Here is a 14,358-nt window from a genome sequence, read left to right as displayed (position 1 = left end):
AGAAACTGCAGCGACACAGTGTGAAAGGGGACAACACTTTGTTGCATACAAAGAGATGAATTTAAACCAACTTTTGTCTGAAAAACACAGGATAAAAACATCTATCGTCCATTATGGAGTGAAACCTTTCACGTATTCGTGCCACAGCTCCAACCAGGTTTGCGACGCAGGTCTGTGTGTTGGCAGATTGGCTGGGAGCATATGGCTAATAGCACCACCACGACAATGAGCCACACTGATTAATGGACGCCCTGAGCTCTTTGTGTGTGTGTGTGTGTGTGTGTGTGTGTGTGTGTGTGTGTGTGTGTGTTCCACGTTGCATGTTGTGTGTGAGGCCCCTGCTGCAGAATCAGCATGTGAGAACACGAGGCAACGGCCGTAACTTTGACCTCAGCGGCTACTGCAGACAAGAAAGTGTTTACACTCGTTGCAGAAGTCCTTACTTTCTGCACTGCTGCTCCCCCAGAGGACGGGTTTGAATATTGGAGGCCTTTCCACTGTACAAGTTCATGTGTACTGTACATGTTATTCAGAACAGTTTATTCACTGCTTCTCTCACATGATGAACAACAATAACTTACGATAAAATCTGTATTTATTTATAAATTCCTTGTAAATCAAATCAGGTTTTCCAAAGGGTTTTTCCACAAAGCTGTGCAGCTGAGCTGACTGCCGATTATTCAGCGCGCTATAGAATAAAATATTAGTGTGCCTGATTTCACGGCTAAAATCCCTGCTCGTGCATATAGATGAACCCCAATTTATATTGTTATGCTTAAAGTTGTTCAGTGACAAGGTCAGGGAATAAGAACAACTTAATTCATGTGCTAAATTTGAATTTTTATAACTGTGGTGTGCAGGAGGGAGCGTGCATATGCATACTGCTTTGTATATATATATGCATATATGTGTGTGTGTGTGTGTGTGAGAGAGACCCTGCCTATATTTTATAGTCAGATTGTGGAGGAAGGCCCATTTGTTAGCCATGAAACAACAGGAGGGTTCAGATTGACTAATGAGTTGCTCTGTGTCCTAATTAACCAGGCGTCACACACACACACACACACACACACACACACACACACACACACACACACCACGCATGCATCCACACACACACACATTTTCTATTGTATAAGATAGGTTGGTAAAATGCCTCCATAAATAGATCCCTTTCCTCCCAACCTACTTCCGAAGAAATTCATCTTTATATTATAATTAAAGCAACGACTCTGAGAGCTAAAACTCATCTTCCTCAACAGATATGGCTTCATGTGTAAGTGAATGTACGCGTCTGGGCTTGTATGTGTGGGGGGGTTAATGAGGGTGACAAAATAAGAAATGTATGGAGCGCAGAGAGTTGACTGGTGAGAACTTTCTGCAGATGAACAAAGTATGTAGCAGAAGCAAAAGAGGAGGGGAGCGGAGAGGAGAGGGAATGGGAGAAATAGTCGGACCTGGAACGACTGCTTGAAGACAGTTTAGGACGATTCGGGAAGAGGAAACAGATTTGATGCGCCCTTTCTCACCTGCACATGATCTCATGTGTCAGCAGCACTCTGCACATCTCTGGGTTCTTGTCTTGGCCCTCATAGATAATTGCCTGTTAAGAGAGACACAGAGATGTAGAGAGGAAAAGACGACACAGAGTTAGCTCACAGACGGCAAAAACTGAACAAACACAGAGCTCAAACCCAGCAAGTCAGTCGACAGGGTGTTGGTGTTCAAGTGGTACTGCCCCGTCGGCTGTTTTGGTCTTAGTAGACTACGATTTCTTCAGGCATTTATTCATTTTGTATGCTTTTTCATGCCGAATTACTTATTTCCAGGAAGTTCAAGAGCACTTTTCTAGAAAACACAAGATTTAAAGGGGTGTTTTTGTGCGATAGTTTTACAAATCTGTTGATGACTAGTCAGTTAGTCGACAGAATCTCACGAGTGTTAGTCGACTAAGAATGTCTTTGGTCGAGGACAGCCCTTGTTGTCTGTGTATTTCATCACAGCAGACGAAGGATTCAGCTATGGTAACAAAAATAAGTATTTTGGTTATTGATTTAGAATGTGTGTGACTCAAAATGTCCCATTTTACAGTCAATCTTGATGTGTGATATCCAAAGCTGTATAATTAGAACTCCCTTTGGCGTTTTAGTTATTTAAAGGCATTAACAGCGACGATTATGAGAAAAGATAGTGTGTGTATTCTGTCGTTGTCATTGTTATTTTAACAACAGCTTTACACTGGGACACCTCTGTTAAAATGTTTTTTAGCAAATGTCACTCAAACAGGAGTAAATGATGCATTTGTTGGGACTTTTTCACTCTGAACTCTGATCTGAGAGAGTAGAAATGGCAAAAGGTGGTATGCAGGATTAACTCAAAATAAACTACAGTGCCCATGCTCATAATAATGAAGGAACTTGTCACCATTAGTTTGGCTCATTGATGTGTTTTTAATAGACAATACTGGAGCTCTATAACACAGAGGAATAAACAATGTTGTGCTTTTGCTAAACAGACAATTCTTGTTAGGATCAATTCATTGTTGGTTTTCATGTTTTCATGGAAAACAACAAAAATATAAAACATCAATAACCACATCCTTCAATTTCTTTTTAGATAAAACCTAACTTCAAATCACAATTATTAGAATTCAGAAGGAACATTTGCCAGTTGTTTATAATCTAGCTTGAGGCAACAAAGCACTGCCATTCAGCCCCTCCGATGGACGCCCGTCGTTGTCTGCATCAGTGCATGGATGCATAAAGAAACATATTTGCATGTTTTCAGACCACTGCACTCTACGGCTACCAAACTGGTGAGAGGAGAGGACTACATTTTGCAGCTGTGCGCTGTGGGAAAACACAACGCCGATGACAAACTGGGAGGAGTCAGATTCGTTTCACGCTGTAGCTGCGGTGCAGCCTACATCCACCGTGTTTTCTTTTATCAGGTGATGTTGTGGGTAACGGGGTAACATCACCTCAAAGAACATGTCGTTCAGCGGTAACACCTCTACCTCAAATACACAGCGATCGTCTCTGCACTGGGAGTCTGCCACACACACACACACACACACACACCTTGTTCACACACATTTTAGCAAAAACACAACAAGAACGATATCTCCTCTGTTCTCATGCTGCTCAGGTCTAATGTTAAGAAGCATTAAGTTGTATATTCACAGAGCAGTGGCCATAGTTTCTGCTCCTCACGAGTCAATTTCGGCTGTGGCTTTACCTGCTTCCGTTATACAATCTTCCTGCTTCTTGCATAAAGCTCAGAATAAAGCGAAAGCACAAGTCACACACCACTAAGCTATCCATCAATCAATACACACGCCCCGTCTGTCTTTGGTCTATTCCAGTCTGTTTGATCTGTCGTTCCAAACTCCGGCAAAGTCTCGCCGAGTGACAGGCTCACTTCTCTCGGGGAGTGGTGAGGAACTTTCACTGTCCTCTCTGATAGTCTTCAGCTGAAGGTTCAGACTACCTGCTGCCATCAACTGAGCACTAGTTTGAGTCTTAAATTGAAGGTCATTTAGCGTTCAGTGAAAGCTTAACAACGTGTGCAGATGATCAGGGATGACCCAAATTCTACATTTCAACAGTCCCAGACTCAACGATCAATATCCTAAACAGATTTTTATTTATTCATTCTACATTCTACATATGGCTCTATTAGAGACTATTTATTATAAACTATACCAGTTAACTAGCATCAATTCATTGACTCACTGTGGTCTGCTAGTTGTTCCCTGTACATTCGTCATTGGATAAGTGACCGTCTCTTGTTTATTTGATCAATAAATGCATCACTGCAAACTGCAATGCAAAAATGTCAGCGATTTAAATTGGCATACACACACTCTGAACATATCTCATTGTAAATTTGAAATCAATAATCATTGATCATCCTGTAGACGTTTGATAATGACTGAGATACCACTGTGATAATGGTTTACATGTGCATGTGATGAATTGATGCTATGGGAGCTGTATATTCACAGCTCTTCTTCTACTCTTCTAATGTTTGAGAGTCCGAGGAGAGTTTCCTGGTCCTCTCTGTCGGGTATAAGAACTACACGATCACTGTCTCACTTTACTCATCACAAATCTCCTTAACTTCTCACGCCGAGCTCGTTTGAGCTTTAAACATTAAAACGTTAACACGCAGTAACATTAGCTGCTTCTACATTGAAATAGCTGGTAATATCGCTAGCACGCTTATGCGCTAATGATAATATATGGCGCTGTGATACCATATATTACATGGCGAGACTCAGTTAAGACTCAATATATCTTTGCATTGCAGTGGAGAAGTTTGACATTTGTAAAAATTAGATGATAAAGTTGTGCGAAGAAGTAGAAGAAGTCTTTAAAAGACTAACTTTAAAAAAAATCTTGCCTATGTTTAAGCTTAGACTTGTCCCACCAGGGGCCCCGGGGCAAGCATGTTCCACATGGGGCCCCAGCATGAGGCGAGATGTAGACTGAGCCCCTCATTTGTAGAAACTACAACAGAACATGGTCCTCAGAAAGTTGCTTGGAGCTTTGCGGCATTAACAGCGGGGCCGCGACAGTGGCTGTAAAGTCTGAGGGCCCCATTACAATATTGTTGTAGCCTAAAGCGTTTCATACTAATAGCTAGGCCTGGACCCTCTGTGTTTTTCTGGAATTGGAGCCCCGATTCGTTTCAGGGCCCCGGGGCCCCTACCAGTTACAATCTCCCATGCAGGTGCATATATTCCAGATGCAAAAATCTCTTCAGGAAATGTATCCACGCATGAATTCTGAGCCTGAAGGGCTCCTGGTGGTCCGGGACTGTACTGTCAACGCAGGCATGAGTTGTGTCTCTGTCTGAGACAGAGCTGCTGCTAAGCTAACATTTATAAAAGTTCTCCAAAAAGAAGCTGTAGCTCATCAATCCAGAGAGCAAAATAAACTGGTATCCATTCTGAAAACATTTCAACTGATCGTGGCTGAAGCAAAGAAGCTCCGGTTAACACACCGCCGATGTTGATCCAACAGACTTTTGATTTCTTTATTCCCTCTCCATCAAAAATGGAACAGTAACATTCCCCTTTGATTACGGCTTAATGAAAGCAAATGTGAGCATGTGAGCGGTGGGGAGCGATAGAACAGACATAATCGGAAGAATAAATGTACTTTATAAGCCATAGTTCTGTCTATGATTAGACCCGCTCATTGTGCCATGGGAAAAGAGTGGGCCAGGCAGCTTCGTCTGGACAAACATGCATCAATGCCATCTCAACCTCTATCGGCTCCTTTCTTTTACGCACTTTTGCTCTTTTGTTCTCTCTCTCTCTCTCTCACACACACACACACACACACACACACACACACACACACACACACACACACACGCATTTATCTTTATGAACAGAATCAGGTCTGATGTAACTGAGCTTTCCTTCAAAATCACAGAAGATAAATTCCTTTATACCTTGTGTTTTTTTTTTACCTCTGCAAGAGACATTGACTGTAAAAAATTAAAAAAATAAAGCCAATATAGAGGAATTCTCACATTAACCATATCTTATTTATCCCAGCTGACCATAACTTTAGCAGGATAAAGGAAACAAGCAAAAGCATCCCCTTTGTTGCAAAATCTTGTAGAATTTAAGACTAAATTCTACCAACAACGCTGCTTATGTAACATTTACTTTTCTTTAGAGTTAAGTGATGAACTAAGTAAGCCGGTGGCTTTTTCATTTTGCAGATATGCCGTTGATGATAGTCACTTCTTTAAATGTTGACTCGTCTCTCTCTGCGTCAAAATCTAACAATCCTTGCACTTGTTTTGACCCAGTTTGGAGAAACACATTTGATTGCTCAGATACTATGGTATAAAAAAAAAAAAAAATCCAAGAAACTAAAACTGACATCTAACGTTTCTAGTGTCACTCGGTCTGTCCTGTTCGCAGCTCTAATCAGGAACAAAACAACACAGAATAATTTAAAGATAACATTGAATCCACCTCCTGTGGCAGGCTCTTGCGTACCTGTGTAACTTCCTTTTACCATAACTTCTCCTGCCATCCCAGCCCATGTTTGTCTTCATCACACTGTCACCCCGCTCGCTCCGCTCTTGCCTTTCATCTGCCTTTTCCCTCCACTGCCTCCTCCCTCTCTCCACCTCACCAGGCCTTTCACACAGCATCTCTGCCGCTCTCTCCTCCACCTTTGAAGTAGCGTGACATGCGCGGCGTGTAAACAAGGAGGCGCTAAGCAGGGGAACACACTTCCTCCTGCGTTAGTGTCAGGTCGACTCGCGAGCTAGTGATCCGACGGGGCCGCGGTGACAGACGCTTTATTCTCCGGGACAGAGTCGAGATCAACCGGCGCTCGACGCTCTGCTTCTGAAGACAAGGAGGCGCTCTCCTCCTCCATTTAACACAATCAGTGCTGGCCCTCACACGCAGCAGGTAGACAGACAGAAATAGCAGGGTAACAGAAATGAGTGCCAAACGTTGGGGAAGGGTTCTGCTGGCAGAAGAATCACAATCAGAACTGTGACATAAACAGAATCCAGGATATGAGCAGCACCTAACACAGTGGTACCCAGTAATAAACTCAACACTATTCAATGAAGAACATGCATTTTGTTGCTTGACAACACCGATTAACAACCAAAGCCACAAAGTCTCCACTGTAAAGGTCCCATCTGACCATAGAAAATAAATCCATGTGAGTTCAAATAAAATGCAGAGAGTCAAACTCTGCTGCAGGCTGATGTTGCACTAGTTTCTGTGACTCAGGGAAATCTCTCATTGAAGGTTTCTCATCGATTGGTCTCCATCAACATGTGTAATGTGTTTCTGGGGTTCACTATGCATACACCGCCAACCTCTCTTTATGTTTTGGGCATTTTTCTTTTTTTTAAATATATAGGTAAATGCTATTGCTGCAACCAAACATAGGAAAACTGACCCGTCCATTCTCGTACTTTTAGTAACTTGCATGACTACAAATGTCAATGTGATCTGCAGGTTTTCTAACTTCTGGATCAGAAGAGGACGTTCCGGCTTCTCCTCAGATACCCCCAGGCCTGTTTAAGTCCAAAATAAACCTCGAGCAGATATTCTGAAAACAGTGATGGCTTGGTTGTTGGGTACTGATGGACGAATCCAGTTGGGATTTGAATTTTGGTGGAACTATACTTAAGCTTTCTGTTTTAGATCACAGTGTCTTTAACGGTAAAGTAATATAAGATAGACTACAGACAGTGTGTTTGTGGTTAGAGAGACAGTGGCCATGACATCACTGACCAACTAAGCCAACCACACGGCTGTTTTGGTTTGACCACCTGTTAATGTTCCATTCCTCTACCGCCGGGAATCACACACACACACACACACACACACACACACACACACACACACACACACTGGTGAGCATGCTTTATTGCTCCATGTGCAGTTTTGCCTAAGTGCCTAAACACATATATAGATACAGCACTAAATACCTGAGCTGTTTCCCATTTGTTCATCTCTTCCTCTCACTCATATATAAAACCTCCACTAGCACACGGACACACACATACACACACACACACACACACACACAAGCCTGCAGACGCCCACAGCTGCAGCACACACCTGCCTGCGTCAGCGTCTCGAGGAAAAATTACCTTTCCTTTTCAAATTTCAAAATCTCTTTATGTAGGGTAAAAAAATGAGATAAAATCAGCCGTTTCATCTTTCAGACAACGCCGAGCATGCTGTATTTGTGTGTGTAAGTGTGTTTCAGAGGTCAAAACTCCCACTCATTCTTCCCTGGACTTCCACTGCAAGGGCCTACTGAGTGTGTGTGTGCGTGTGTGTGTGTGTGTGTGTGTGTGTGTGGGTGTGTGTGTAGCTGGCTGTCAACCCACCAAGCTGAAGCTTAACATTGCTATTAGGGAACAGTGTGGTCTCTTAGGCCTGCCAGACACACACGCACACACACACACACACACACACACACACACACAGAGTATGTTTTGCAGCGTGGTAGCAGCAATTTGAGACTATCAGAGCTTGCAGTCAAATTAGCAAGTGTTCAGTGCGTAGCATGACTTCTTGGCTCCTCATACCACACACACAACTTAAATTCTGAGGACACTCATTGACATAATTGACCTAATTCTAACATCAACCCTCACACAGGCCTTTGGAGTTCTGTCCAAAAAATGTCCTCACTCTCAAGGTCTAAAACTCAAATTGGTTCTGACAAAGATGGATGTACAAGTGCGCACACACAGCATCACAAACAAAAACAACAACAACAAAAAAATCATTCCTCATTCTAACTGTTGAACACTGAGAACAAACACTCCAACTGTCTGTCTTCCATGAGTGGTTCAGTCTCTCTCCTCTAACTCTTCCTTCTGCTCTCTCTCTCTCTCTCTCTCTCTCTCTCTCTCTCTCTCTCTCTCTCTCTCATAAAGGTACGCACAAACAAAAACACAAACATTAACAGAAAAATTGGATCGGATCAGAAAATGCTTGCTACTCGGCAAACCAAATCCCAAAGGTGCTGTTATATCTTTCCACTTCCTACTGTGAGCAGCAGAATTACGCCCGTTTCGCAACACCCACTCGCTGCCTCCTCGCTCTAATCACAGCGAGAGAAGTACAGGCAAAAAAACGCCTGGAGCCATGTCGTGCGTGTGTGTGCCCCCACCCACATACACTGTGGAAACACCCACCCACAGATTCTCACACACACACATAAACACGTGCTTTTGTGTGTGCAAGTATACATGCAGATAGAGGAGGGCGGCGGAGTACAGGCGGATCAATGGAGCAGCTCATTGTCGGAGAGGTAACAGGAGAGGTGACAGACCTCTGTGAATGAGCAAAATAGTGTGTGTGTGCGTGTGTGTGTGTTAAAACATGTGTTTACCTGTTTGGTCATGGAGTCTATGAGTCGAACATAAAAGTCCTGCTCTGTTCTGATGCCTGTTGGGAGGCAGAAGAAAAATAGAGAATCACAAACGAGAATTTGACAAGCAGAACAACATACAAAACTGCATTAGAAAAGATGTCAAATGAATTTCACGTAAAACAGTGATAGACTCCTGCCTTACGCAACAAGCAGCTTCCCATTCATAAGGGTCGCAAGAAGATTAAAAACGTATTTCCAACACATAATTCCACATATTCTTTTTTTTTTTACTTTTTTCTAATCTTGATAATTATTTTCATTTCATAATTTAGGCCTGAAAAATGAATTGAGGGAATAATCATTGTTTGGTTGAACTGCTCACACATGCAACCTGACAGAGCTTCATTTTAATGGGTTTTAAGTTGGGGAAGACCTGGAGGAGCTTGTGTGTGTTTTATATCACATTGGGAAAATAAATGTTTCTTAACAGCTGTGTTTTTTTTTTACTATACTAGTATATCTCAAAATCACATTTGCCTCAAAGGCCTTTGCAGTTTGGACAACATAAGATCCATCTATCCTTAAACCCTCCACACTCTTTTCCAAACAACTGTGATTCAATCACCCAGAACCCCTTATACACGCCAATGAATGGTTCTTCGTGATGTTCAATGTCCATACCTTACAGCCAATAGCACTGATAAATGCTTTGTATGTGCAACTTGCTTGCAATGTCCATTTCCACATGCAAATTAAATTAAAATCAATAATTCACAAATAGTAGCTATTATGCCCACATGTCTTACTCTCAGAGGAGGCTGGGTGTAGTTTCCCTCCCAGCTGCAGACTGAGCTGATGGGCCTCAATACCACAATCCACAGCTTCCACCACAACAACATGCAACTGTCAAACAGGCCCCTTCAGACCGGACAAACTCATGTAGGGACAGTGACAGTGATGAAGCCATAAAGCTGGCATAAATCACCCACCACAGCTGCTCTGAAATTGTATCATTTATCCAGATATTGATCAAAGTGCACGATTGTGAAACACTACACTGCAGTTTATGAGACAAACAAATTCTGCCTGTTGGCCCTCTGCTGCACATTTTTCCATATTAAATCGAAAAAGTCAGCTGCTTCCTGTGTACATTTTGTGTATTGTGTTGCAGTAGACTACAGGCAATCAATTTATTGTCAATAACTTTATGTGTGTGTGTGTGCGTGTGTTGCACTCACCGTTACTGTAAAGAAGCTGCAGCCGGTAATGAATCCCGTTATTGGTCTTCTCTCCGCTAATCTCCTTAACACACAGACACGACAAACATTGAGCTGTTTATTGAATTTTTTAGGGAAAATTAAAATAAAAAAGCACATCTCTGAACATGCAAGCCCGTGAAGTGTACTTGCACGTTATTGAATTATTTACACCGGTCATGCGTTAAATGAACGTGTGATTTATGTTCACAGCGGACATATTAAAGCAGGGCAGCCCTGTAATCTCTCCACGTGTAATCATGGGGTTATTGTGGCTTTTTAATTCCTCTGTAATTATCGGTTATGTTTGGAGGGCAAATAAACCCGGCACTGAATTCTCCCACTGCAGTTCAGCTAATTTAAACGGTGTCATAATTGATGAGGAGATCGGTCGGCCCGCCGTTGTTTATATAGAACAAGTGGTTGTGTTCAATCCAGCTGTAAATTCAAATAAATTCAAATGTCGAAGTTTTTTTTCCCTGTTTGCCAAATATCATAAATAGATCGAAATAGGTTTTTTAGTTATAGAATGTGTATTTATTGTGTTTCATCTGTGTCCAATGTTATCCTGAATATTACAAATAATAACAATAATAATGACAATAATAATAATGCATTATAAAGACAGCAAATCATTTGTTGATGAGTTACTGAAGCCTCAATATGTAAATGTGACGTTAAAAATGTATCAGTAATATCAAACAGCACAATGAAATAATCAGGCCTTTAGAAAATCTAGTAGATGTTAAAGTATCTTTCAGAATACAAAAAATAGAAATAATCGGAATACTGTGAGTTTCTGCACCGACCTTCTCTTTCTCTATGAAACCCAAGAAGTTGGTCCTCTCGATCTCCACCGGCTGACCCTGCCGGTCGTACAGAGCCAGGACGAAGTGGAAGAAGTTGGACTTGCGCAGGTTTGAGGGCGGCTGCTTCTCAAAGTGAGCCCGGGCCAGACCCACTCCACTGCGGACACACATGCGGGGATGAGTCGCTGTTAGATGCTATAAAGTTTTGACTTTGTAAAGGTAGAGAAAAATAAGTATCTTTATGCAGTAAGTAAATTATTATTTTTATTTTCTTGATTTGACAATAAGGCTGATCTTTGTTTATCATGAAAAGCTATTTTATGAAAAAACAAAAGATAGCCATGAATATTGGAGGCTGTTTTGAACCTGAGACAGGAGGTCATGATTTATCCACCTTCTCTGAAATAGAAAATCATGTTCCCCTTGAATATAACCAGTGTGTTTTAAAAAAGAGTGAAGATGGACAGTTGTTGTTTTTTTTCTCATCATTTTAAACCCAAAGCATTGACCTAGAATTATGTATCCGTCCCTTTGCCTTCATGCTCATTAAACCTCATGGACAGAAGGCACGAGCATAAAAATCTGTAGCAGAAACACATGTTGCCAGTAACTGTTTAGTGTGTTGTCTTAAAATTAAACAGCGCATTCAATGTGTTTGGGATTTTTGTATACTGCATAAAGAATCTTAAATTTCCCAAATTATCCTAGAAACACGTTCAATCCAAATATCTTCCTCTGGATCAACACAGCCTCGTGTCCTGCACGGGTGGCTGCAGGGTCCAGACAGAAGAAGAAAAAATCACGTTGTTTCGGTAAAGGAGCAGGCTGGTAGCACGTCCCCTCCACCCGGATAGAGCTCACCTTTGGGCGGCCGTGTTGGCGTCCAGCACGCCGCCCCCCTGCATCCAGCTCCGGACAGTGTTCATGCCTCCCAGCGGCTCCTCCTTCAGGCTGCTGCCGCTTCGCTGGATGCTCTCCTGGATCCCAAACATGGACAAGCCTCCGTAGCTCGATTCCTGTCCCGCTGGTTCTCGGTCTCTCTCCGCCGGCCGGCTGCGCACTTGCTCTCCCGTGGCTCCTTCGCTCTGACTCAAGAGGAGCAACGTGGTTGCGCTCTTCGCTTGCAGGCTGCCGCTCGCGCGCACTTCGCCAGAAGTCCAAGCAGTTGACCGATTATTCCTGTAATTCTATGTCCTCGTGCAGAAAGTGAGTGCTAAAAACGGAATAGCGGGCTCCCCCCCAAAAAAAGTCCAAAACACGTGTGTGAATCACCAGAAGGACATAGCCCGGTGGGAAAGGTGTTTCAAAAAGTCACTCCTGGATCTGCTTTGAGATCCACAGTTCGAGCTGTCAGACAGAAAAAGAGAGATCAACTGGCACCCAGATTAGGTGTCATCACTATGTGACCCTTATTTCTTCCTCTTTTACGCACTTTGCGTTCTCTTCTTCTCCCTCAGCCCAGCAGTCCGGGACGTGTTGGGGAGGGTAGGTCGGTGGTGTCCAGAGCAGCGCTGCTTCCTGCGGATAACTGTCCAGCTCTCGCCTCTCCGCTCCCTCTCTGAGCAAATCGCTTTGTGACTCTTTCCCAAAGGACTCTCTCTCTCTCTCTCTGAGAACCAAACACGGGCTTCTCCCGCCCCGGGGAGAGAGAGAGAGAGAAAGCGAGAGATGGGAAGGGAAAGAGGGGAGGGGACAGGACGGGAGGAGAGGAGGGGAGGGGAGGAGAGGAGACGCCCCCAAACAAAGGCGAGAGCTGGAGTCAGGTCCGCCCCATGCAGCGGCCACGGAGCTCCTCTCCTCCTCTCCTCCTCTATCCGGTAAAGGGATTTTTTTCCCGTCTCTTCTCTGTAAATGTGGTGATTAATTCGTGTGCGCACCACAACACTGACAATCGACCGGGAAAGTTTCTTTATATGCCCATGCAGAGCAGTCGGCTGCAGACTGGCGCTCACCATGCTGGAATAAGCAATAAATTGCTCAGTGGCACTTCAGCAGGGTGGACACTTTTTTATTTTGGCTGCAGAACAATCACGACTTCATTAACTCAAACAGTTAGTTTTACGCAATAGACACAGAGTATCATGGAAATATTAAATAACGTAACACAAAAAAGAAGAGACTTCTGAATTTTGCAGTATTTGATTGAGGGCGTGGGAATATAATTGTCTTATTTCTAATATTATATTTATAAATATAGCATACACTGTATTTATACTAAACACATTAATTCTGGGTGACAGTGTTAGGGTTTACTGCTTAAAAAAACTGCAATTGAAAAACAACTGATGTCTTTTGAATTGTGTCAAACAGTCGTTATTAGAGTCAATGGATGCAGCCACTTGGTAAATGTGATACGGAACCTCAGCCTGTACATTTAGATCTACGTTTTATTTAGATCAACTGTAGGCTCAATTATAAAAGCCATATTTCATCGTCACAACATATCGCTGCTCCCCATTGTCCTCCCCGGGCCTGCTTATTGGAGGCAGGCGCCGCAAGACTCGCAAACAAAAGTGACAATAACAATAATTAGCTCAAAATAACAATGAACATAATTGAGGATAATTGCTACCAGATTTCCCTCCGCTTTGTCTCTCCCTCCAGCGCCATCTGTTATTTGAAACTATTTATCACGCCGCCGAGAGGGAATCCAAACCAAAACAAAAATATTAATAGATAATTCCGTGAACTCTTTTAATAAAAATAATGCTACAGCGTATTGATCCGTCGAGGTGCAAAAGGTCAAAACACTTTTGTATTATTCAGCCGGCTGTGGAAATGATTGGCAGGGCGAGCTGGCGCAGATCCAGGGTTTAATTCCCAAAGGTTATTGAAAAACGCTCTTGACCTTGATTATGGAGAATAAGAGTCTTTTATGCTCCAGTTTCCTGCTTATAAAAGGACGAGAGGCAGAGGAGGATCAGCCCGTATAGGACTGAAGCGGGCTCAGCTGAGGAACCAGATAGATGTGAACGGGAGGAGTGTTAAGAGGCTCTGGTGTTTGGATCGATGGGAGTGGGCTGAAAGCATTTGCATCAGTTTAATGAAATATATATATATATGAAAGAATATAATATCTCTGCATGTCAGCTCTCATGGGCAGGAAAATGATGTGTCAAATGCAAATGCTTAAAATCGAATGAAATTTTAAAAAATAAATAAAAGCATGAATATTAGAATGACTCAAAACAAACTGTCTGCTAAACTGCCAGAAAGGGATGTCATCGATGTATTAACACCCTGAAAGATTTGGTCATTTAAGTCCCATCAGGTCAGACTGAACACCAGGTGTATTTAGGATTCTACAGGATGTGTATTAGCTAATATAAGGGAAGATATTAATGCTCAAATTAACAAATACCATTGGTATAAAAGGGACACTTTAAAGCTCAATTGAGCATCACA

General features: G+C 42.6%; 1 protein-coding gene across 7 annotated transcripts in view; it reads right to left on the bottom strand.

Annotated features, from left to right (window-relative positions):
• Positions 1-11,945, bottom strand: part of LOC306705118 (transcription factor COE1) — a gene marked incomplete at both ends in the record, with an annotated part of 78,103 nt that extends 66,158 nt beyond the window's left edge. For all 7 annotated transcript variants that reach the window (XM_079171806.1, XM_079171808.1, XM_079171807.1 and 4 more), the window contains 5 exons: positions 1,530-1,603; positions 8,907-8,962; positions 10,127-10,190; positions 10,954-11,110; positions 11,815-11,945. In XM_079171806.1, the coding sequence (XP_079027932.1) occupies positions 1,530-1,603; positions 8,907-8,962; positions 10,127-10,190; positions 10,954-11,110; positions 11,815-11,945 (482 nt within the window). The remainder of the gene's footprint in view (positions 1-1,529; positions 1,604-8,906; positions 8,963-10,126; positions 10,191-10,953; positions 11,111-11,814) is intronic.
• Between the last annotated feature and the right edge of the window lie 2,413 nt (positions 11,946-14,358).

Source organism: Pholis gunnellus (genome assembly GCF_910591455.1).
Source record: "Pholis gunnellus genome assembly, chromosome: 13".
In the NCBI taxonomy this organism is placed as follows: Eukaryota; Metazoa; Chordata; class Actinopteri; order Perciformes; family Pholidae; genus Pholis; species Pholis gunnellus.
Note: the sequence above shows the minus strand (reverse complement) of the source record. Positions and strands in the feature narration are given on the sequence as shown.